Genomic DNA, 26,474 nt, shown 5'->3' on the forward strand with positions numbered 1-26,474 from the left:
TAAAATCTTAAAGCAAAGAGTAAAATGTTATGTGGGAATGCAAGTCCCCAGAGCTTACCTGTCTCAACATGTTTGGGAGGTATACAAACCCTTTCTGAGATTAGACATTGAAGGATAAAGGAAGATGGAAAGCAGAGGAGCCGTATGGGATGTTAACAGGTATTTATCAAAAGAGCTCTACTTCAATCAGCCTGAGAGGTGCTGGGGTGATCAAAGTTCAATGGTTCACATTACTGTGTTTAAGTGCACAGATTTGACAAGATGTCCCATTTAACCCAATTTTTCAAAAATTTTCTTTTTTAGTTACAGATGGACATAACACTTTTATTATTTTATTATTTTTTTAATGCGGTGCTGAGAATCGAACCCAGGGTCTCACATGTGCTAGGCAAGCATTCTACCATTGAGTCACAACCCCAGACCTCAATTTTTCTTTTATGAAAAGAAAAACTATTATTATTAACTTCCACATAACACATCAGAAAAATGCTGTTTTCTAGAAACTTTGAAGGCAAGAAGCTACTTCAAGGCTACCTAGCGCCTCCTCCCCCTTTTGGTACCAGCAATTGAACCCAGGGACACTTAACTATATCCCTAGCCATTAATTTTTTTTAAATTTTAAGACAGGGTCTCGTTAAGTTGCTGAAGCTGGTTTTAAACTTGCAATCCTCCTGCCTCAGTCTACTGAGATGCTGGGATTACAGATGTGCATGCATCACTGTACCCAGCAGAGGCCCCTTTTTTCCTTAGTTTTGTGGAGTCTGGCCATGACCCCAACTCTGATGGCAGCACAGTATATCTGGAATGCTCTATTTTTTTGAGTCAATGACACTATCTGAGGAGACCAAGAAAGATGAGGCAAGTCAATGGGGCTGAAGCAAATGAAAATTTTTACTTATTTTTGCAGACTGAAATATTATAATCAAGAAACGTAAAGTAGAAAGGGGTTGTGTGAAAATTATCCTTTTCTTGGGTGCCCTCTTGGTTGAGGGTACAATAGATGACACAGTAACTTTACAAAAGGAATTAATTTTACTGCATATCTACCATGTACTAGGTGCTTGTCATATAGTTTTATTTTGTTCTTAAACACATCAGGTACAATCAGTATTATTTTTGTGGGACTGGAGACTGAACTCCAGAGTGCTTTACCACTGAACTACATCCCAAGTGTTTTTTGAGATAGAGTCTCAAGAAGGCTGGCCTCAAACTTGTAACCCTCCTGTTTCAGCCTCCAGAGCCGTTGGGAATACAGGTATGTGCCACTGCCCAAAGTTTAGGTATAATTATTGTTATGTTGACTTTATTTTAGAGAGAACGACACTTAAGACAATAATGTTATGCAATTTGTTCAATGTCACTCAGCTAGTACATGATTTTGCTTTTCCACTATCCAATAATACCTTTAAAAAGATACAATTAGATTAAGGGAGACAATGGCCTAACCGAATGAAGATAAAACTCTTTTTTTTTTTTTTTTTTAGCTCTGGCACTGATGAAAATCAAAAGATGACTGCTTGTGTTAACATTAAAGATGATTTGTGGCTTCCTCAGTTATAAAATGTTACTAGAAGCCTTTTCTTTCTTTTAACGTTGTCACCTCATGGCACAAAAAACACTTTTGTGTTTCTGCCACCGTAGTACAAAAGGTTAACCAGATAGCTTTACATGTAATAGGATGCCTACATCGATGCTTAATTTTATTCCAACTTAATCTTTAGTAACTTAAAACACTATGGCATACTTTGTTCCCTGCAATACTTACTTCTATCTCCATTTTGTAAAACACTTCTTTTATAAATAACTAAAAAATCTCAATCTCACATTACAAAGGACAGCTTTCAAAAATATGTCTTCTTTGAGGAATGACATATTTATCGCTCACTGCCAAATTTTTCTAAACATATCTCTTTCCCTTTCCCTGATGCTTCATTCTCTAGGTTCTGCTCTTACTTCCTGAATCCCTTTCAGTCTTTTCTATTGATGTAGGCATTCTATAGTTTTCTATGCTCACAACTCTTCTTCTGCTGTTATTTTTTCCTAGGTGAACTTCATTAGAAAAACTAGTTCTGTGGAATAAATTAGTTTAAAATAAAATTATGTAATAATATGTAAAACTGTATCTCTATCCCCAGCTTTTCCCCTAAGCTTTTATACAGGTCTACCTGAAGTCTTATTCATCACTTCACTCATACTAGCCACAGAGAATCACTTGCCTCCTCCCAAATATGGCATGTTCTGCCCCCATTTTGGGGTAATGGTTCCTTTTGCCTAAAATATTCCACCCACTTTATTTGCTCTTTAACAAACTCATACTTTTAAACTTTCATTTACTGAGTAATTAGGATGAGCTAGGAAATGTATTTTAAAATCTTTAAAACTTTAACTTCATTAAAGTTCATTTAACTTTATTCTTTCACTACAATTATGTGACAGATATAATTAACCCTTCAATTTTTTTGTTAAGGAGAATTAGCAAAATTAAATAACTTGCTCAAGATACTAGCCCTGGAGAGTGACACAAAGATTCTTAGTTAAGTTTAACTCTAAATTCTCAACTTCTCTCCTCTTCATCCTTCAAGATGGGAGGTATCCTGGAACAGCACAAACAGCACTGTTGTGAAATTAGATATGGTTTAAAAGTGTTGAATCTCCCCCCCACACACTTTTTTTTTTATCTGGTATAGGGATTGAACCCAGAGGTGCTTAACCATGTAGCCACATCCCCAGCCCTTTTTGGTATTTTCTAGAGAGAAATGAGTTGCTTAGGACCCTACTAAATATCTGAGGCTGGCTTTGAACTCAGATCTTCCTGCCTCAGCCTCCCGAGGTGCTGGGATTATAGGTGTGTACCACTATGCCCAGCTAAGAGACCTAACTCTTATTACTAAGTAGCTTTCAAACCTCATATTACATAATTGAGGAGTAAATATGCTAATGTGTGTAAACGGCCTAGCAAAGATCTTGGAACACAGTAAGATGTCAACAAATGACAGTTCTCTTCCCTTTACCATGTATTTGAACACAGTTAGCTATAAAGACTTTTGAGGACCCTCCCCAGGCAGAGTATAATTTTAAAAAATCTCTTTCAGGGGCTGGAGATGTGGCTCAAGCGGTAGCGCGCTCGTCTGGCATGCGTGCGACCCGGGTTCGATCCTTACCACCACATACCAACAAAGATGTTGTCTCCGCCGAGAACTGAAAAATAAATATTAAAAATTCTCTCTCTCTCTCTCCTCTCTCATTCTCTCTTAAAAAAAAAATCTCTTTCATTTTGTACATCTAGTGACACAATGCTTAATACTGGGGATTGAATACAGGGGGACTCTACTATTGAGCCACATTTCCAGCCTTCTTTTAGTTTTTTTTAAAACATATTTTTTAGTTATAGATGGACACAGTGCCTTTGTTTTTATGTGGTGCTAAGGATCAAACCCAGTGCCTCACACGTTAGGAAAGTGCTCTCTCTACCCACTGAGCTACAACTCCAGCCCCCGCCCCTTTTAATTTTTGAGACAGGGTTTCGATAAGTTGTCAAGGTTAACCTTGAACTTGCTCCCGCCTTAGTCTCCTGAGTTGTTGGGATTATAGGTGTCTGTCACCAGGCCCTGATGAGTGTTCAATGTATAAATACTCAATTTTAGTAATGATTGCTAATACTTAACAATTAACTATTAGTCATCTCATTTCTTTCTTTCTCTAACATTTCACACTCAAGGTACCCCCAAACCACACTCCTTAAGTTTCCTAAAAACTGATTTTCATAGTTATCCCAGTTTTCCAGGTAAGAATGCTCAGTGTACTCTGCTTTCTTTCTCTAATCATTATTCTCTCAGTGTATTCTGCTTTCCCATTACAAGTCACCTCTCTTCTCTGTCAACTGTCATCATCCTGTTCAAGCTTTATCTTTGAAAAAGATAGTAATGACAACCTTCACATAGTTTTCTCTTCATTTGCCCTTGACTCACAACAGGACTAAAGTCATGTTATATTGTGGATCATGATTTCTATCCTCACCAATTGTTCACTCTTAAAATCCTTGAAGACAAAATGACATTGTCTTTCCCATTTTTGTAGTTTCTATAGTCTTAACAGAATGCTTGCAGACAACTCAAATGAAATAACTTATGAAAACTGTTTACAGTTAAGGATGGGACAAACGCGTAAGGTACACTGACATGTTGGGAATAGGTGCCATTTACTGGCATTTTATTATGTGTCATTTTAAGTACTCTTAATAAAGTCTCATTTACTCCTCACCAAAAAAACTTAAAAGGTGGATATTATTTTTATAATATCTATTTTATAAATGGAGAAACTGAAACCAAGAAGTTAAAAAACTTGCTTAAGGTCATACCACAAGAGCAAGATGGAACTTATTTACTTCAAAACTCTATTAACTTCCATTATAGAGTATTTCTTTATAATATCTGCTCTCCTCACTTGAATTAACATTCCTTCTTTTTTTAACATCAGAGGAATAAGTATCCTAAATCTTTTAGAAGATAATTCATACAGTTTAGATTTTAAAAGTCCACAAAAGGTCATGTGTTGAATGATTGCTCCCCAGACCACGATGTTATTGAGAAGTAGTGGAATTTTTAGGCTTGGTGAAAGGAAGTTTAGCTCATTAGGAGTTTCCCCTTAAATGGAATACTGGGACCCAGTGCCACACATTTCCATAAGTCATAATTGATCCTAGATTTCTTTGTATTTGTTTCTAAGCATCAAACACAGTGCTTTTGCACAATGCAAAGTGAATTAATGCTCAGTGTTTCTTTTTTTTAAGAAACACTAACTTTTAATTGCTTCCTTAGGCTAAAATTTATTCAAGCAATTATGTGCTAATAAAGGAAACAGGGATATAAATATGAAGAGAATCTGAAGCCTGTCCTTAAGGAGGTTATACATAAGCAAATACAACAGATAAAATTTTATAGCTTCTGTGGTAAGAGACAAGAGTGCTATGTTCCCATAGAGATATAATGATTATTTAGATCTTTAGTTGTAATAGAAAAGGTTCATAAAGAGGTTGGCATGACCTTGAAGAGAAAGAAGAGAAAAAAAGGAGCAGTAAATGAAGAAGATAGATAGCACTTAGGTTATGAAGAATTAATTGCACATGCGACTGCTAAGTAGTTTGAACACTGAATTATCAGATGAGAAATTGATAACTACTGTCCATGGGCCTAATCTAGCTTGAAGTGTTTTTGTATGGCTCTTGAGCTAATTATTCTTACATGTTTAAAGGGATACAAAATAAGATGTAATACATAACAAAGACCATATGTAACCAGAACAGACTAAAATATTTATTATCTGGCTCTTCATTAAAAAGACAAAAAAAAAAAAAAAAAAAAAAAGGACCAATCCCTGCTATAAATGGTTTAGAAACACTGAAAGGATTTAGGAAGGGATATGATATATTCAGTTTTTCTTTTCTTTCCTTTCATTTTTTTCTGGGGGGGTGGGGGGGTGGGGGGTTGAGAGGGTGGTGGGGAGGATGGAGTCTATGTTGCCCAGGCTGGCCTCCAACTCCTGGGCTCAAGTGATCCTCCTGCCTCAGTCTCCTGAGTAGCTGGGACTATAGGTGCGTGCCACCGCGCCTGGCTGTATTCAACTGTTTTAGGATGATCATTCTGGCAGTTCTGTGGAAGATGAATATAGGAGAGATAAGAAAATAAAAGAGTACACTGAAACACTAAATGTGGGATGACAAGGTCCTAAACAAGAACAGCACAGTGGGAATAACTTAGAGGGGCTTTATAATTACTTGGCTGAAGGGAATGAGTGAGAAGGTTAAGGAGAAGAGGAAAGAAGCAGCCACGGTAGTCAGCAGAATGATCAAATGAATGTTAATGCTATTAGTGGAAAGGCAAACTAGGAGAAACAGGTTTATGAGATGAAGCTAATCCAGCAGGCAGCTGCAGAGAGTCTGGAGACATAGTACAAGCTACACATATAAGGTACTGAATGAATGTCTGATGAATGATGTTTGATAGGAAAAAACAAATTTACTAAATGTTTTCTGATTTATTCCCAAACTTATGTTGTACAGGTTCTTACACTGATTCCAAATTATACCTTGGAAGGAGGTGGTGCAGGCTTAGGAACCAAGTTCTTATAGACACTTGGAACCATAGTTGATGATTTGTTCCCATTTGCATGGTGAGATCCTGGTGAGGTGAATGCAGCAGAGAAGGCAGCAGCAGGATCCTCTTTGGAAACTTTTTTGATAACTAGCATCTTGGAGGGTTGCTTGGCACTAGGTGGGTTTTCTGTGAAATACAATAATGAAGACATAAAAGAATGTCACACTTGTTGAATAACACAAAACACAATATTTTGTATCAAAGTCTCACCTTCAACAAATAAGGCAAGAGTAGAGACCAAGGAAGCAAACATTTCCTGTTGTGCACTTAACGGATATTCTTAAAAGCAACACTACTTGGGAACTATAGGACAAATGGTAGCATATGAAGCACTTGGTATTAAATTCAAACACCAGCCAGAAAGCACAAAGATGTTAGCAGTACTTTAGAGATACAATTTGTCTAATGTACAATGCTACCAGTCAGGCAAGGACCATACAAGAATATATCCAAAGGTAGCAGGCTCCTGATAGCAAGGAAATGGAGAAATGAGTTAACTGGGGAAAGAAATCTGCCATGGGATTCTGTGATGAGCAAAAACACGAGCAGTCATACATCATTAGCAAAAAGAGGTACAGCAATCACCCTTAATCCTATAATAATGAATTCAAATCCAGGTTTAGGTATGCCAAAGCCTTCCTAAATAATATACCCGGCTATGTACAGAACACATCTCATAAAGGGTCCAGGAGAGTTCAATTTGTAAATGTCAAAGATTATAATCATGTTTTGGGACACACTGATTTTTATTTCAATTTTTTATGTCTTCTTATTCCCAACAAATACAAATAAATATGTGCATTTATGTTTTCCCCTTGCCCTACACCATTGGCATCATTTATAACCCTACCACCACCACCAAAAGTCAACAACTGGAATTCAGAGGAACAAAATTGTATATACCCAGGATGTAGTGTTATACAACCTTTTGAAGAATACTTCTTTTTAAGCTGTTAAGGATCAAACCCAAGGCCTCACTCTTGCCATTGAGCTAAATCCCTAGCTATCAAAGAATACTTCTGAAGTGTCTATTTAGTAATATGGCAGAATGTTGAAGATTATACTGTTATGTATACGTGTTTATGAAACATTCATAACATAAATACAATAAAAATATTAACTATTTTAAATGGATTAGCAATGCTAACTTCAAAAATTACTTTTTTTTAAGAGAGAATTTTTTAATATATATATATATTTTTTTAGTTCTCGGCGGACACAACATCTTTGTTTTCATGTGGTGTTGAGGATCGAACCCAAACTGCACACATGCCAGGCGAGCGCGCTACCGCTTGAGCCACATCCCCAGCCCCTCAAAATTACTTTTTAATGATTTTATATTAGTATCCCTTTACTTAAAATCTCCTTCCAAAATCAGGGATCTAAAAGCTTTCAATTATCTGTATTCTGAGGGAGGCAGAGTCATCTGCCATCCTTTTAGACACTTAAATTAGTGAAGAAATAATAGGTGTTAGTTACCAAGGGCAAATGGATGAGATGAAAAGCAAGAGATAAAGAAACAAGAAAAAGAATTTTGCTCCTCTCCCTGGTTAAAAAAAAAAAAAAAAATTCAAGTTGTGTCTTTAAAATAGCAAAATCTACCTACCCCACACTCCAGAAGGGGTCCCAATAGGTCTGCATGGCTGATTCTGTTTGCCAGCTTCTGGATTCAAAGAAGGCTAGGAAAAAAGGAATATGAACAGTTGATATAAAAAGCTTATCATCTGGGGACTTTTGCAAAGTAGCCATCACCATGGACCTACCAAATAATTACAAGTTATTAGCACTTACTAATTTAATGTTGTATTTAAAATTATAACAAAGAGAAAATGTTGAAATACAAAATCAATAAATGTTATGTTGCATTTAGGCTTTCTTGAGTTCTACTTCCTCTGATGTAAGTGGGATTTCACATATTAACAGACTTAATGTCTTAAGTTCTCACCTTCCTATATGATATATACACCAAATAAGGAGGCAACAGAAAGCTGAACAAACAAGGATGTGGATCATTTTTTGTAGACTTAAGGAAGATAATCTGGTCAGTGAAATGAACAGTATTCAATGCACTTCTAAGATTCCTTTAGAGTAAGCCCAACCATGTGCCAGGGACTGTTTTAGAAATAAAAAGCAAAGAAGGGTCTTTGTCAAACCTCACAGAGTTACCATATCACTACAAAGATACACTTGTAGACACGTAAGTACCATAAAAGGTTCCATAGACTGATAAAATTTTCTATTAGGGAAGGACTACTCAGAGAGGAAAGGATAATTCCATTTGAAAGAGAAATGTTGTCAGAAAAGGTTTTATTATAAGTAATAACTAAGAAGAGTCAGTGAATTCCAAAACTGAAAAATGTGTGATTTAAGAACAGAAAGCTCAATGAATATTCCAAAATAGGAAAGCATGAAAAAGAACAGAATATTGAGAGATCAACAAATAGGTCAGCATGATTAGTGCTAGGGAAGAAAAGGAGGTCTTCTACAGGAAAAGAGATACCTTGCAAAATTGGCAACAGCTGGCTTGTGGAGGATCTTTTAGGGAGATTTAACTTTATTCTATAGTAATGGGGATCTATCCTCCAGCCATGGAATTAACATGATTATATCATCAATTTACAAAAATCACTGTGGTAACAGCTTGAAAGATGGCTGTAAGCATTTAGTTTAAGCATTAAGACCATTAAAAGACCAATTCCATAATTCAGAAAAGTAATCAAAGCAACAAGAATGGAGGAAGCCATGGAGGGAAGACAGAAAGAATTAAGAGCAATAGATTGGATTGTATGTGGGTATGAGGATGACACCGGTGTTCAAGCCCAAACTTTACAATCTGGTAACAGGGTAAGAAAACAGCTTTCCAACACAAATGCCTTTAGGACATTAAGCAAACAATAAAAAGACATGCAGAATCTAGTAGAAAGCATCTAAGTCAGATTCTCTAAAGGTGGGGGAGCTCAGCTAGTACATATTTCTCACTAAGTCAAGGTAAGAACCATTAGAATAGAATAAGCAAATACATGTATCCATTTAACATGCCTGACCTAGGGAACATCACAGCTTAGCCTAGCCTACCTAAAAACACTGCTTACAACACTTAAATTAGCCTACTCCTACAAAATCGGGCAAAATCAACACAAAGTATATTTTATAATAAAGTGTTAAATATCTCATATAATTTACTGAATACTATGTCAAAAGTGAAAAACAGAATAGTTATATGGATATGCAACCATTAGTTGTTAAGTTGAACCATTATAGTTGGGGACCATTTGAATTCAAAGATAAATACCTCGTAATTTCTCTTTTAACCCTCATTTAGTCTTGATTCGACAATTAATCACTTTTTCCTGTGCCGAGTGACGCTTGAACACAGGGCCCCACATAGACCACCACTGAGTTACACCTGCAGGTACTGACCATATATTAATATTTACCACCTTTTTTTTTGGACACTGGGGATTGAACTCAGGGACACTAAACCATTGAGCCACATCCCCAGCCCTATTTTGTATTTTATCTAGAGACAAGGTCTCGCTGAGTTGCTTAGTGCCTTGACATTGCCGAGACTGGCTTTGAACTCACCATCCTCCTATCTCTTGAGCCTCTGGGATTACAGGCGTGCGCCACCACACCTGGTCTACCATTGTTTTGGTTGGTATCTTTCTGGTTAATTTGTCTGAAGCTTTTTCTCAAGAAAAGCAGAAGAATATCCTGAGTTTTTACACAATTATGTTTGTGATCTTTTTTTAAAAAAATATTTTTTAGTTGTAGATGTACACAATACCTTTATTTTATAATTTATTTTTATGTGGAGCTGAGGATCAAACCCAGTGCCTCACACAGGTTAGGTGAGTACTACTGAGCTACAACCCCAGCCCCTATATCTGTGATCTTTGTAACTGAGGAAGTTTGACAAATACAATCCTTTTTTCATATATTCTTAGTCTATTTACTTATTTTTAAAAAATGTTTATATATATACTTTTAGTTGTTGATGGACCTTTATTTTACACATTTATTTGTATGCAGTGCTGAGAATCGAACCCAATGCCTCACACATGCTAGGTAAGTGCTCTACCACTTTAGCCACAACCCCAGCCCACTCCATTTATAAAGCTTTGCTGTTGAAGTATATTTGATTTTCTTTCTCTTAAGCCACTCAATCTTCATGTCAGGATGTCCAAAGGATATTTCTTTTCTTTTTTGTTCACATCTAATTAAAGACTATGTTTCAGTATTGGCTGCTATGGCTAGCCTTTTAATTTAAAGCTTTTTCATACAAATTTTCTTGTATTTCAATATATTTTTTGTTGAACTTTGCTTCAGTATTTAAGCTATTCCTTTTGTTTTGGTTTTCTTTAGGGACAGAGATGCTATTATGTTTATGTATATTGGACTTTTTTTGTCTTACTTCTGTATTCACTTTTTTCCTCAGTTTTAATTTATCCATTTTTTCTTCATTTAAGATTTTTTTTTTGTCTTCTAATTCTTGAAAAATGTGTTTTATTCTTTTGTATTCCTTCTTGTTTGGCCTTTTTTTCCTTAAATCTTTCATTACTTTTTCCCAGAGTTCTAGTACCAGGAGCATTTCTGGATTATGTTTACCATTTTCTTAATATCATTTAGTTAATGTTTTAAGATAATAAATTATAGTTCATATCTGTTTTGTGGCGGTAGAAAGGAATTTGACCTTGATCCTTTCATGTTGCTCACTTATGATTACATTAGCTTCTGTTGATGGGTCTAGGTAGCTTTTCATGCTCTTGTTTTCAGTGTTCAAAAATATAGTGACTTGGGCTGGGGATGTGGCTCAAGCGGTATTGCACGCTTGCCTGGCATGCGTGTGGCCTGGGTTCGATCCTCAGCACCACAAACAAACAAAGATGTTGTGTCCACCGAAAAACTAAAAAATAAATATTTAATTAAAAAAAATTTTAAAAAATATATATATGGTGACTTATTTTTTTTAATGCTGGATGTTCTGTTCCCCCCACCTTTTATGTGAACTTTCCCTTTCCTTTGTCTATTATGTGTCTTTGTACAGCTCAGTCTGGACTATATTTCCAATAGTTGGAGACTTCATTATAAAAAAGAATATCAGCTAGTTGGTATAAACAATGAGAAGACCTGTGATGGTTCTTGCAATTTACTGCTTCCAATTCCAAAGTCATCTCTTCTATCTATTCTGTGTAAATGTATCTGGCACTCTAAAATATCTGCAGCTGGAGTGTTATAACTTTTGTTAATGCAAAGAGCTAAAAGAGTTTTGTTTCCTGTTCCAGTGTGCTTACTCTGTAGCCTCCTACAGCACAGTTCCTCAAAGCCAAGTTCTGAAGTGCAAGTGAGACTTGAGTCCTGTAGCTTCCCTCAATACTCTAGGAGTAGTTATGAAGCAGAGTAACATCTCCCATGTATGGTTTTCCTAGGTACTCCAGAGGGCAAACTTCTAGCACTTTCCCCCCAGAGAAGCATGTCAGCAACTGCTCTGCCATTCAGTGAGCCACAACTGAGTACTTACAAACAGAATCTGAACATTTAATAATAGCAGTAGTTACCATTAAAAAACAAAACAAAAAAAAACCAACTATGTGTCATCAGGTATAGTGGCACATGCCTGTAATCCAACCAATTTAGTAGGCTGAGGCAGGAGAATGTCAAGTTTTAGGCAAGCCTGGGCAATTTAGCAAGATTCTGCCTCAATAAAATAAAAAGGACTAGGGATATAGCTGAGTGGCAAAGCATCTCTGGCTAATCCCTAGTACAAAATAAAAACAAAAAAACCCAACTATGTGTCACATACATTATTCAACATATACCATAGTACAATGTAATAAGGTATGCATACATTACTATCTCTACCTAATAATTCCAGGACAATTACAACTATTTAACTTGCCCAAGGTAACTATATAAGACTATTTTAAAAATAACTAAAAAAAAAAAAAAAGTCTTTATTTATTCATTTATTTTTATGTGGTGCTGAGGATCGAACTCCGTGCTTCACATGTGAGGCAAGCGCTCTACCACTGAGCCACAGCCCCCCCCAAATAATTTTTAATTTAAAATAATAAAGAAAATCAGCTCCAAACAATTCAGTCCCCAAACACCTTAAAACCTGTCAATGGTGCCCCTTCACCACAGGGATTGGAATGGATCACGGGGGCATTCTACCACTGAATTATATCCCAACCCTTTTCATTTTTTGATTTTCAGGCAGGATCTTGCTAAATCGCCCAGAGTGACCTCAAACTTGCAATCCTCTTCCTTCAGGCTCCTGAGTAGCTAGGAATACAGACAGGTACCCATAGCAAAAGGCTAATCTGTAATTCGTATATTACTTCTCTTTCTTTATATACCCTTTTCTTCTTTGGCTAATCACTCTCAGTCACCCTTATGGCTATTCCACAGGTTCTGCTCTGTGCCTCCTCCCCCTCTTACTAATATATTACTTTCTGTACTACTGGATATCTGGGTCATTCTGGATAAATACTCAAGAGTGTGTGAGGGAAACATAGATTTCTAAAGAATAAAGTTTTGAAGGACAGGAATTAATAAATAACATTTACATCAAGGACCCTAGGACTTTTCTAGACTTGGGGAAGAGAGATTAATATCCAAATTTGATAGGGCTGGGTTTGTAGCTTAGTGGCAGAGTGTGTGCCTAGCATGTGTGAGGCACTGGGTTCGACCTTCAGCACCACATATAAATACATAAAAAATAAATTAAGTAAAGGTCTATTGACAACAACAACAAAAATCCAAACCTGACTCCTCTTTAGTTGATTTTTAAAATTCATCTCAGTGTTGAAGATTGAACACAAGGCCTCGTGCTCGACAAACATTGAGCTATAGTTCCAACTCCTTTAGTTGACTTTATTAATATGCTGTTTAAGTGGCTATAACAGAAGTTTCTGGTTACAACTGTAATCCCAGCTACTCAAGACACTAAGGCAGGAGGATTTCAAGTCTGAGGCAAGCCTCAGCAACTCAGTAAAACCCAGCTGCGCCCGGCGTGCATGCCTGTAAACCCAGTGGCTCAAGAGTCTGAGACATAAGGATCACAAGTTCAAATCCAGCCTCAGCAATGATGAGGCACTAAGCAACTCAGTAAGACCCTGTCTCCAAATAAAATGTAAAACAGGGCTGGGGATGTGGTTCTATGGTTGCGTGCCCCCTCCCGCCCAAACAACAAAAACATTGTCACAACATAAAAAATAAAAAGGGTTGGAGATGTAGTTCAGTGGTAGAATGCCCCAAAATAACTAGAGTTGCACTATTTAAATAACTATAGAGTTGCTACATGTAGTCATTAAGTACTAAAATGTACATACAGTCTATGCTGAGATGTGCTATAAGTACAGGAAACACAGTGAAGATGGAATATAAAAATAATGTACATTATCTCACTAATAATTTAAGCATAGAGTATATGTTAAAGTAATAATATTCAGGATATATTTGGTCAAATAAAATATTTTGTTAATTTTAAAAATGAACTCTAAAAATTCCACTTTTCATTAGATGCCAAAAGGCATACAATTCAATAAAACAGCATAAAATCTTGCTGAACATACATGCAACAGCTTAAACACTCAAAACTGCATATTCCTAACTTATTACAACAATTTTATATGAGAGTAATATTAAAAGGGAAAAAACCTCTTATGATAATTTATGTAATTATATTTAGATACTAAACCTTAGAAAACTTCAGGAAAAATTATAATTTTTCTTTTACACTCCAAAGGTGTAACGAAGAAAAGTGTACTAAGATTTGCTGTAAGTTACATAGGAACTTTGATCATCATTTTCAAACTAACCAAATGAACTCCTTTCCTTTAAAAATAAACCTAAACTTAAGTCTCTCTTTTCTGTAATAGTACTAATAGGGACTGTATTTAAGACCTAATTTGTTAACTACACATCTAGAGCTTCGTACTTACAAAGTCTTCCTCTTCAAACTGCAACTTTTCCACCTTGTCTTCTTTTTTTTCTTCCCTAATCTCTGTAGGTGGCTTTTCTTGAAAGGCACAGCCTTTCCGGGAATGAAAACTGCCATTCCAGTGTCGATGGTTCCCTGTGCCACCTCCACTACGCTGGTTTATGCCATCATGACCTCGGGAAGAACTATGCCAACCAGATAGGTTCCCTGTGATTCCAGCATATGTTCCCTTAGAGACACCAGAGTCCACAGAATCATGGCGGAAGAGGGAGGGCTGGTGCCAGGAATCTAGAATAGTAAGGAAAAGTGTTAACAGGTCAGATTGTCCACTTCCTGGAAACTCAGAAATGACTGGAGCTAGATGCTTCCTGATCTGGTTTATGGTACTGTCAAAAGGCCTTCAGGAGACTTGTTCAGTAAGAAGTTCACACAAAGAACCACTAAATAAATCTTTTTTTTTTTTTAGTTGTTGATGGACATTTATTTATTTATATGCATTGCTGAGAATGGAACTCAGTGCCTCACATATGCCAGGCAAGTGCTCTAACACTAAGCTGCAACCTCAGCCCTAAATAAATCTTTTGGCAGACAAGTTTTAAATGAATTTTTGAATTAAAAAAAATAATTCATGAGAACATAAAAATGTTAGACCTAGAAAGCCAATGTAGTTGAGTAACGACTACTAGAGGACCTAATCAAGAACTATGTTTATAAAGAATCCTATTTTTTAGATATGGACATGCACAAAAGCCTGGGCTTACTTGTCGTTAAGTATGTAGTCATTTAAGCTGGACATGGCTCACCTCCTGTAGTTCGTAGGGGCCCATTGTTAAAAAAGCCATCAGAGGAATTGTGTCGACGACGGCTCACTCCAAATCTACCTTCTCCTCGGGGCAGGTGCTCTCCGTGTTTTTCAAAGGTGGATGTAGGTGACTAAGATGATAAAGTACAGAGAGGCAAATAGGTAAGTAGAATCAGTCTCTTTCAATATTTTAATAGGTTTTTTCCCAAACAGGTGTTCAAAAGACAAGTAAACGGTGGCTGAAACCTGCATTATGAGCATATAAATCGTAAGAGTACCACAGGACTCAAAATTAATGTAGAGAAGAGCTAGGTTACACAATTATTAACTCACTTCCTTCATCCCAAAAGGGAAAAAAAGGTGATGACCTCACTTATTTGCCTAAGGTGGGGGGAGTCATCAATATCCCTAAATAGCCCCCAAATTTTATACTTAAAAATATTAATCTTGCAACAGAGGTTGAGAAAAAGATGCTTGCCTTAAAAATCATTCTGCACAGTTTTATTATTTCTATAAAATTATTCTAGAATTAAGAGAAAAAGCAATGGTTCAAATGTCACCTTGGTAACGATGCATAACTACAAAGTTTTATCTGCAAAGATTACTTGAACAGGGCTGGGGATGTGGCTCAAGCGGTAGCGTGCTCGCCTGGTATGCGTGCGGCCTGGGTTCGATCCTCAGCACCGCATACCAACAAAGATGTTGTGTCCGCCGAGAACTAAAAATAAATATTAAAAAAAAAAAATTCTCTCTCCCTCTCTCCCATCTCTCACTCTCTCTTTAAAAAAAAAAAAAAAAAAGATTACTTGAACAATAATAATTTTGCATTAAAACCCATTTTACATGTGAGAAAAGTCAGGGAGATTGTCTTTGAATTTATATAATTCAAAGAAAGCAGTTTCTGACAAATATGAATTAACATATTCATTTTTCAATAAATTTCATTCTGAGGGTTTTTTAAAAGTTGTAAAGGATAGAGTCTGTGATGATCAATCTTTTTTTTAACCTTTATTTATTTTTATGTGGTGCTGAGGATCAAACCCAGTGCCTCACACTTGCCAGGCAAGTGCTCTACCACTAAGCCACAACCCCAGCCATGTGATGGCCAATCTTAGTTATCAACTTATGAAGAGATGCCTAGATCCGTAAATCATACTTCTAGTTGTGTCTGTAAGGATATTTCCAGACAAGATTGGTGTTTTTGGTCAGGGAACTAAGTAGGAAAGACCCACCCTGAATATGGGTCCCACTATTCAATGGGCTGGGGACTTAAGATAAAATACAGAAGCAGAATAGGGAAGCTCTCACTCACACTTCTTGCAGGTGTGGTTTTCTGCTAATACTGCTGTTGCTTCTAATTTTGTGGCCTTCTGCTTCTTGGAGCAGCTACCAGTTTTTTGGCTCTTTAGGAGGCAGATGGCCATTATGGAACTACTGGGCTTCTCAATGTGAGCCAATTAACTTCTTCTAACCATACTTTCTGTTGCTTTTATTTTTCTGAGGAACTCTTGACTAATACACAGACCAGAGGCTATTTAGCCACGAAAAGTATGGGTATGTTTGACAAGGACTTACAGAAAAATTATAGGCAGAAGCACATTCATCTATTTTCTTACTATCAATATCGTTAACAATACTTGATATGTCAGTCTTGTTTACCCATTCCAGTGGGTTACAAAGATCTTTTCCTATGCTTTTTTCCTGAAAGTTTTACTGCGCTAGCATCTTAAACTTAGGTTATGATCCATTTCAAGTTAATTTTTGTGTAGATAGAGGTTGAAGTGTTCTACCTCATTCAATTATTCCAGGACCATTTGTTAAAACAAACAAAAAATCAAGCAAAAACAAAACTTATCACTTCCCTTTTGGATTTTTACCTTGGTAATTAAGTTGAAAGTCAACTGACATTTTATATATACAGGCCTATTTTTGAACTCTCTATTCCATTTCATTACTTTTTATGTCTATCCTATGCCCAAACTATATAACTTTACTATTATACCTTTACTGGAAAGGTTGAAATAATATATTTTAATTCTCTCATTTAGTTCATTGTTCTAAAACAATTATTTGCTTTTTTTAAGCGTTTTCCTGGATCCAACATCCATCCCCCTCAAGGACTTCAGACTAGACCAATTATGAGATTTTCAGGAATTTTAAGAAGACAATTCAAAATGAAGTTCAGAGCATAAGGTTTTATGTCCAGACGAGACCAGAAACACCTTCCCAAAAATTTACATTCTTAAAAAATATGGAAAGTGGGCCATTTTAATTTTTATTTGTTCTAATTAGTTATACATGATAGCAGAATGCATTTTGATTCATTGTACAAAATGGAGCACAACTTATCATTTCTCTGATTGTACGTGATGTAGAAGTGCACTACATTTAGTCATACGTGGGAAAGGAGGCCATTTTAAAAATACTACTAATTTTTTTCTCCTTTATTAATTGACAAAAATGGGAAGCACTTTTAATTTTACTAGTTTTAGAATGGTTTCCTTTATGAACACCCCAGGATTTCTTCTGTGCTCTGTGAGTTGGTCTGCTTCAATCACATGAACTGGTTGTTCCATTTGTCTTTACCCCCAAACAACACACATTTCCTCCCAAATCATTAAGTAATGCCTCTAAAAAATGTATCTAGGATTTAATATAAGAACCACTTAGTAGCTGAACAATCAATATCTATGTCCTTTCTTCCTCTTTATCTACTATCATAGTTTAAAGTGCATTCATGCCAAAGTTCTATTTTCCCAAGGATCATTTCCCTTTCAGTGAAATGCCTCTTTATCAGTCAATAGTTTAGGAGGTATATAATCTATAAAGCATGCTGCATTAATACAGAAAGGCTGAAGGGTGCCATGTAAAAGAAAGGTAATGAGTCTATGAAAACATTTTTTCAATCTTTAGGCAAGGCTGAATACATATTAAAAAACAATCTATGTTTTACAAATTATATCCTAATAAAATATTAGGGGGGATAAAATCTAAAACCAAAAACAACCCAAGTCTGTAAAACAGAGGCCACAGGCCAGGAAGGGAAGAAAAAGTAACTGGTATTTGGGTATTTACTAGAGGGATGAAGATGAGTACCTTAGCTGACTGTGGTGTTGAGAAATTTAGCCAAGCAGGAACAAAGTCATGCTGCGCCATTTAGGTCCAGTGTCTCTTTTCAGCAAGGTGAGGCATCCAACCTCATGGCCAGGATCTGAAAGTGAGACAACTCAAATCACTTATGTTTTTAAGAATCGAATAATCTGTGATTAACCTATGATCCCTCTTCACAGAGTATCTGTCCTGAGACTTTCTATAGATATTTCTAAGGGTCCAAATGTCACAGAAGTTATAAACAAAAGCAATGGTCTGTAAATATGTGATTATAAAAAAAAACATAAGCAGAAAAATATGACACAAGTCTAGAAGGTCATGTCAAAGAATCTAATGCATTCTTGAGTTACAAGAGAAGAAGCTGAAGAATAAACACAAAATAGATACTTATGGAAAGAGAACAGTTTGACTCAGTCAGGTACTTGGGTAACTTCTGGCCAAAGGAGTAGAAAAGCTTTTCCTACAGAAGGAATATATAACCTCTCAAGAACTTTTCCACTCAGTTCACATTAATTTCCTCAAACACTAACTAGTACCAGTTTTCCTGAGATTTGTTGGTATTTTCAAATCTTCCTATCAATATTCTCCAAAATTAAAATACTGCAGAAAGCAGCAGATAATTTTCATAGCACATATACAGCTTTCCTCCAAAATTAAGATGTACAAAGAATATTTACCCCAGAGTGTAACCTCTGTGGTCCTGTTTTTCGAACTCCTTGAGGCTATCAGCTGGCTTTCTCACGAGGTCTTCTTGTTAAAAAGGTGCTTAAGCAGTCTGGCCAGCAGCACGCCTTGTGATGAAGCACAAAGAAGCCTGGCTCTGGGTGGCTCACTTTCTGAGTCCCTTTAATTGATCATCCTAAACTATCTAGTTCCTGACTCGCTTCCAAAGGGGGAAGGGGAAGGGGGAAGGGGGAAGGGGAACATAAAAAGTATTTGTTACATTTAAAAAAGGGGTAAGGGGAAAGAGCTATGTCTATGTTCACCTCATTCAACTTCCTTGAGTAATGGCACTATGATGTTGCTTAAATAGGTAATACATGGACATTTGCACAGTGAGTGCGAACTGTTCATAACAAGGTCATAGCTACACAGACAGGTGGCCTCATGTGTGGGCAAGTAATGTCATCAAGGTGATAGACAAAAAATATAATATTAAAGCACTATAAAAGATCTTCTGAATAGTCAACTCCAGTGGCAAACAACCACATGACAAAGCCCTTAAAACATAAATGTCATTATTCTTACACAACTGCTAAAAATAGTGTGCAGATATGTATTTATATTTTCTTAAACTCTAAACATATATGAAATCTTGTTAAAAAAAAAAAAAAATCAGACAGGAACTTGATACACTTTTCCCTCCACAGAACAGCAGCTTTCAAGGCAAATTTCTTGGTATAAAGCTCCTATATGTATATTCTATTTCTTTGGTCTTCAATATTTATAAATTCAGAACAAAATTAAAATAAGTAGAAAGAGGGGGTTAGGAATAGTCAAGCAGAAAGTTCCAAAATTAGGTTTTCTTCTCTTCAGTTTTCTGTATTTCACTTGTTTTGCATCTTCTTCAAAAATGAATTCAGCTAATAGAAGGTGATATGAAGAATCTTCTACTGCTTTGGTAGAGAAGTCACTTTTTATTTTGGATCCATTTCCATCATTGCTCAATCATTAACAAGGCCACATGAATCTTCCAATCTGTAAATGAAAAAACAAAATGACACATAACAATCTCAAGAGACAAAATCACTGTCATATACAGTTGCTGAAGTGAGATACGAATGGATAAGGGGGGGGCAGAGGGACAAGGCCAAGCAGACTGAGGGGCTTACATGCAGCAAGATGCTGTGTACAGACTTTGCAACCTAGGTATGGGGAAAAGAGAATCCACGTAAGAGAGGTGGTGGTAATTGGAGACTGATTACATACTGGGAACTGATGAAAAACAGTATTAAGGAAAAATGGGAGCCATATTCCTTACTGTAGGAGAAAGGAGGCAACGATCATGAAAAATTTTTTTTTTTCCAACTTGCTTAGGCTAGTCTTTTTTTTTTTTAATTTTTTAGTTCTCGGCAGACACAACATCTTTGTTGGTATGTGGTGCTGAGGATCGAACCCGGGTCGCACGCATACCAGGCGAGCGCGCTACCGCTTGAGCCACATCCCCAGCCCGATCATGAAAATTTGAACACGGAATCACAAAGAACAAAATAAGTAAATCCAAAAAATAACAAAGCAGTACTTAATTGACCTAAAGCATTCTTATCAATAAAATGGGGGGAAAAAAGCAATAAAGCAAGTCTAAAGAGAGGAAAAGGGGGGGAAAGGTAGCAAAAATGGAGACAATAATAAAGATAATTATTTCAAAATCAATAAAGATTATTTTAAAAAAGATAAACAGGGCTGGGAATAGTGGTGTACACTATTAATCTCAGTGGCTTGGGAGGCTGAGGCAGAAGGATCACAACAAGTTCAAAGCCAGCCTCAGCAAGTGCAAGGTGCTAAGCAACTCAGTGTCTCTACATAAAAATACAAAATAGGGCTGGGGGTTGAATAGGCTCAGTGGTTGAATGCCCTGGAGTTCAATCCCTAATACTCCCGCCAAAACAAGATAAATAGAAGGTAAGCTGGTAAAATGCTTAAGAAAAAAAAAAAAAAAAAGACAGCAAGAGGAGGAAATAAAACAACAGATTAAGAAATAGTGTAAGTGGCCGGGCGCAGCCTATAATCCTAGTGGCTTGGAAGGCTGAAGCTGGAGGATTGGGAGTTCAAAACCAGACTCAGGAATGGCAAGGTACTAAGCAACTTGGTGAGACCCTGTCTCTAAATGAAAATACAAAAAAATAGGGCTGGGAATGTGGCTTAGTGGTCCAGTAACCCTGAGTTCAATCCCAGGTACCCCATCACACCAAAAAAGAAAAAAAATCATAAGCAAAGATTATGAACAATCAAAAATTAAACAAATTTGAAAATCTTAAACAAATCTCTATGAAATATCAAAAACTGGCCCAACAATATAAAACCTAATATCAAACCTAAATAAACCTTATATGTTAAGGACACTTAAGAAAAACCTTCCTCCCCAAAGGGTTCCAAGGTGGAAAAGAGAAGCTGAATGTCTACCCTATGGTTTGCCAAGTGAGTGACTGAATTGAGACAGGGAAGGTTTATACAGTAACCCACAACTGGAGTTCTGGGTTATCCTACAGAAATAACAGCTATTAATTCTTTAATATAGGTTCTGTGGTCCAGCCTACAGATTTTTATCAGAATTTACTGTTAAAATGACCTCTGCATAAGATCAAATTTTAATATAAACAGATTTTTAAAGTCAATTCATAAAATATTCAGCAAAAAGTAAAACCAACAGGACTTGCTAACAGATGAGATATTGATAACAGATTCTAGTTTTCAGCTTGTTCAACTAGGTTACAGTGCTCAGTGATAGGGAATAAACACAGACTAGTTACTGTTTCTTCAGTATATTCAGAGATGTTCTTATGAAGGTCTACACCTATTATTCCCAATAAGAAAGGATAATACTGTCACCATAATTAATTATTTTGGAAAAATATCAATAAAATCAAGATTTCTAATGGGAAAGACATAATTAACTGTTACATACTTTTTGTCATTAAGAACTCTGGTTGAGCCAGGCATAGTGGCACATGCCTATATTCCCAGCGGCTCAGGAGGCTGAGACAGGAGGATCTCAAGTTCAAAAGCAGCCTCAACAATTTAGTCTCCCGAGTAGCTGAGATTAGAGGTATGTGCAACCACACCTGAAGTTCTTTTGGGGATGTGGTTATTTTTATACAGTGACTATGTTTATTTTTTTTAAAAAAATGGTGTCATTTAAAAAAATATATTTGTTTATTTATTTATTTATCTTTATGTGGTGCTAGGGAATAAATCCAGCACCTTCTGCATGCTAGGCAAGTGCTCTACCACTAAGCCACAACTCCAGCCCAAGTTTATGCTTATTTTTTTTAAATTTTTTTATTTTTTTTATTGGTTGTTCACAACATTACAAAGCTCTTGACATATCATATTTCATACATTAGATTGAAGTGGGTTATGAACTCCCAATTTTACCCAAGTTTATGCTTATTACTGAAATTTTTTGAGTAAAAAAATTTAAAACTAAACTAAAACTATGTTAGAACCTTAAAAAAAAAACACGAAAGACTAGACAGGAGGGGTGATCAAGATTCCTTTTTTTTTTTTTAACATTTAAAAAATGATGTCAAGCATGTGCTCTGGAGCTCAAAGGAGAAGTCTGTTTTAAAGGTATAGTTTAGGGAATTTCCAGTATTTGGAAGACAATAAGGCAGGAGAAGAGATGAGATCTGGGAAGACTATTAAAAGAAAAAATTCTCAAGCCTGTTTCATTAATTTTCCATGTCTATTTATCACTTTCCTATTTCCAATGACACTCCAAAAAATTGACACTCTTAAAAAAAATCTAATTCTTTAGGCACTAATAGTCTCTTCCACCATCTACCTCAGCATATCCCCATCAGCTGACATTCTCTGTTTCTAAATTCAGGATCAAATTATATCCTTACACTGCTCAGTAATGTCTGGTTTTCCACCAGCAATAAAATAAAATTTAACTTCCTCAACATGAGACAAGAAATAAAGTTTTACCCACCTCTCAAGAATAAACTAAAAGTCATGTCTAAAATTCCAGTGACTCAGGAGATAGAGGCAGGATGGCAAGTTTGAGGTCAGTCTCAACAACTGAAACCTTGGCTGAAAATAAAAAATAAAAAGGGCCAGGGAGAGGCTGGGGATATAACTGTTAGTAGAGTGCTTGCCTCACATGCAAAAGGTCCTGGGGTTCAATCCCCAGCACCCCCCTCCAACACACACACACACACACACACACACACACACAAAAAAAAAAAAAAAAAAAAGGAGCCAGGGATGCAGCTCAGAGCTAAAGTGTTCCTGGGGTTCAATCTCCAGCACCAAAAACAAAAACAAAAAACAAGAAGAGAAAAATAAGCCTAGTCTCCTTAATTCTCTATGTAGAAGATATCTCCCTCTCTGAAATCCTAAAAGTACTATAATTATGCCTTCTAGGGCATAAACTCTTGCTCCTTCCAGGGCATTATAAATGTTTATTTAAGCTACAAGTAAGCCAAAAACTTCTAAGAATTCTTCCCTTGACCTTCTTTGAAATGTACACAGCCTACTAACTACTATGGTACTTTATATATGTCCACCAACAGATGAATAGATCTCTCTCTCACCCCCCCTCATATAAACATACAATAGACTAACTATAAAAATAAAGTACTGATTCATGCTACAACATGAAACTTGAAAACATTATTCAGAGTGAAAGAAGCCATACACAAAATGCTATATACGATTTTATTTGTATAAAATATTTAATCAATAAACTAGAGACAGAAAACAGATCAGTGGTTACCAGAAGCTGGGGGGCGGGGGAGAGGGTACAGGGGCTTAATACTTAAGAGGTTTCACTTTGGGGTAATAAAAAAGTTCTGGAACTAGACAGTCGGTGATGTCATACAACACTGAATGTACTTCATGCTCTACACTTTTCAAAATGGTTATAATGGTAAGCCTTATATGTATTTTTTTCATAATTAAAAAAAATGTTATTACTAGAGATTAAACTCAGAATGCTCTTCACTTGAGTCACATTCCCAGCCCACTAAATGTTTTTAATAAGAAAGTTATCATTAAATAGAATTGATATTTTTCAATATTATTTTTCGTTGTAGCTGGACACAATACCTTTATTTATTTATTTTTATGTGGTGCTGAGGATCAAACCCAGGGCCTCCCACATGCTAGGCAAACTCTAATGCTGAGCCACAGCCCCAGCCCAGAATCAATATTTTAAAATATAAACAATGTAATACATCATCCATTCTTTTTAGGTTTCATATAAGTGCTTTTGATCCCTCCCTATGATGTGCACATAGAATCACTTGTACCTAAATATTTGATCTAACAATATTTGTCAGCAAACAAAAGATTTACAATTAAGTTGCTTTTTTTTTTTTTGTGGTACCAGAGATTAAATCCAGGGGAGCTTAACCACTGAGTTACATTCCCATCCCTTTTTAAATATTTTATTTAGAAACAGAGTCTCAATGAGTTGTTTAGGGCCTCAGTAAATTGATGAGGCTGGCTTTGAACTCCCAATCCTCCAGCCTCAGCCTCTCAAGCTGCTGGGATTATAGGTGTGTGCCACTGTACCTCGGCCACTAAAATCCATCTTTTTTCCCCCTCTCTTTTAATATTTATTTTTTTAGTTGTAGTTGGACATAATACCTTTACCATTCATTTATAAAATGCACTCTTTAAAAAACAAGCAAAAAACAGAATTACAAATGTTTCTGAAAGGCAATCCAGGATGCAATGTGCTGTCCTTGAAACAACAAATGGAAAAACAAAACAAAAAAACCTTTAATTCTTCCTTGTAGATAAGCCATTTTGTCAAAAGCATAATTTTAAGTACATCTTCAATCATAAAATAAAATTTCTATTCTATATATGCTATATAAAATAATTGAGAAGTGTTGTCTCTGTAACGCTAGTGCACTATGGCTGGAATATAGGGATTTTCCTTTTAATATTCTATAGGAAAATGAAAAATATGCAATGTCTGACTTTTAATCAGGCTTGTTTAACTTTGGCTCCACAAAAAGTGCTTTTAAGTACAAGACTAATAGATACAATTTGGTCATTTGATAAGATTTCTTTGATACAGGCTTTTGGGTATACCCCACGAAATCGACAAAGTTAATAATAAATCATTTCATCAATCACATAGTGTACAATCTGTATATCCCACAGAACTAAAAAAGAATATTATCTAGTTTTCAACTAAGAGATTATCAAATATTTTTCACAATGGTTCATGATGTATTTGTCAATAAAAGGATTCAAAGAATTGCATGGCACATGAAAAGAGTAAAAAACCAGTAAAATAAAAAGATAGCCCATGAAGAAGGGGGAAGATATGTCTAATAGATAATCAAAGATAAAAAAATTAATAACATTAAAACACATTAATAAAAGTTTCTCTTTTTTTTTAGACAGAGAGAGAAATTTTTTAATATTTATTTTTTAGTTCTTCGGCGGACACAACATCTTTATATTTTTGTATGTGGTGCTGAGTGGTGTGCAGGCCAGGCCAGCCAGGCCAGCAAGCTACCGCTTGAGCCAGATCCCCAACCCCTTGTATTTCTTTTTATTTGCAAAATATATATTGTTTCCTTTTACCATTCTTCTGTTGTTGATCTTTCTTTCTTATCTGACATAATACAATACATACTGATTCTTTGATTATCTGTTAGAAGCATCTTTACCCTCCTTCATGGGCTATCTTTTATTTTTTACTGGATCTTTTGATGAATAAAAGTTCTTAGTCAAAGCTGTACATAACCCTTATGATTTACATTTCTGTGCCTTAAAGTCAAAGCATTTACCTATATAGCCTCATTGTCTTGATTTTATAGTTTTGTTTTTCATGTTTAAGAGTTAAAACACTTAGAACTGATTCGTATATAGTTTGAAATCTGTGTGAAATTTCACTTCTTTTTTAGTGTCAGATATTGAACCCAGGGGCACTTAACCCTGATCCACAAATCCCCAGGGCTTTTTACTTTGAGACAGGGTCTCACTAAGTTGCTTATGACCATGCTAAAGTGTGGAGGTTGGCTTTGAAAGTTTCAATCCTCCTGCCTAAGCCTCCTGAGCTGTTAGGATGACACGTGTACACCACCATGCCCTCGTGGCATTCTTTCTCTATTTACAAAGCCAGCTCCATCCTAAATTATTTCTACATATGTATGGGTCTAATTTTCAGGTTTCTGCTTCATTGGTCCTTTAATCGGTTCCTCCACTACTACCATGTGTCTTATCTACCTTGGCTTTATAATTAATATCTTGTTATACAGATATTTCCCATTAATATACCTTTATTAAAGGCCTCAGCTATTGGATTTCTCATAAATTTTAAAATATTAATATCAAGTTTAAGAGGAGAAAATCTGTTAAGACATTTCTTAGAACAGTAATGAATCTAGATCAATATGAGAGAATAAATAATAATAAATTCTCCAAAGTATTTGCATGGGTAAGTCTTTTATATAATCTCTTTACCATCTTATATAAAATTTCCCCATAAAGATCTTGCATACCTTTAAAAATGATTTATTCTTATCTTCTTGTTTTAAAAAAGGCCTATGTATTATTATTATTATTTTAACCTGTTTTAACTCAAAATTTTTTTTTCCCTGAGGTGCTAGGGATTGAACCTAGGATTTGCACATGCTAATCAAGTACTCTCCATTCAACTACTACTCCCCTGATGCAAAAATGACTCTTTATGGGCTGGTAGAGCTTGGTTCAGTTGGTAGAGTGCTTGCCTTGCTTGCACAAGGCCCTGGATTCAATCCCCAGCACCACCAAAAAA

General features: G+C 35.9%; 1 protein-coding gene across 3 annotated transcripts in view; it reads right to left on the reverse strand.

The window, feature by feature from the left end:
• Gpbp1l1 (GC-rich promoter binding protein 1 like 1) overlaps positions 1–26,474 on the reverse strand; it is a 43,431-nt gene that overhangs the window by 5,540 nt on the left and 11,417 nt on the right. For all 3 annotated transcript variants that reach the window (XM_078026180.1, XM_078026179.1, XM_078026178.1), the window contains exons 2-7: positions 18,688–19,708; positions 17,996–18,110; positions 14,901–15,030; positions 14,099–14,385; positions 7,759–7,831; positions 6,085–6,278 (exon numbers count right to left, since the gene is read on the reverse strand). In XM_078026180.1, the coding sequence (XP_077882306.1) occupies positions 6,085–6,278; positions 7,759–7,831; positions 14,099–14,385; positions 14,901–15,030; positions 17,996–18,055 (744 nt within the window). In that variant the 5' untranslated portion in view covers positions 18,056–18,110; positions 18,688–19,708. The remainder of the gene's footprint in view (positions 1–6,084; positions 6,279–7,758; positions 7,832–14,098; positions 14,386–14,900; positions 15,031–17,995; positions 18,111–18,687; positions 19,709–26,474) is intronic.

This window comes from Ictidomys tridecemlineatus, chromosome 11, assembly GCF_052094955.1.
Source record: "Ictidomys tridecemlineatus isolate mIctTri1 chromosome 11, mIctTri1.hap1, whole genome shotgun sequence".
NCBI lineage: Eukaryota > Metazoa > Chordata > Mammalia > Rodentia > Sciuridae > Ictidomys > Ictidomys tridecemlineatus.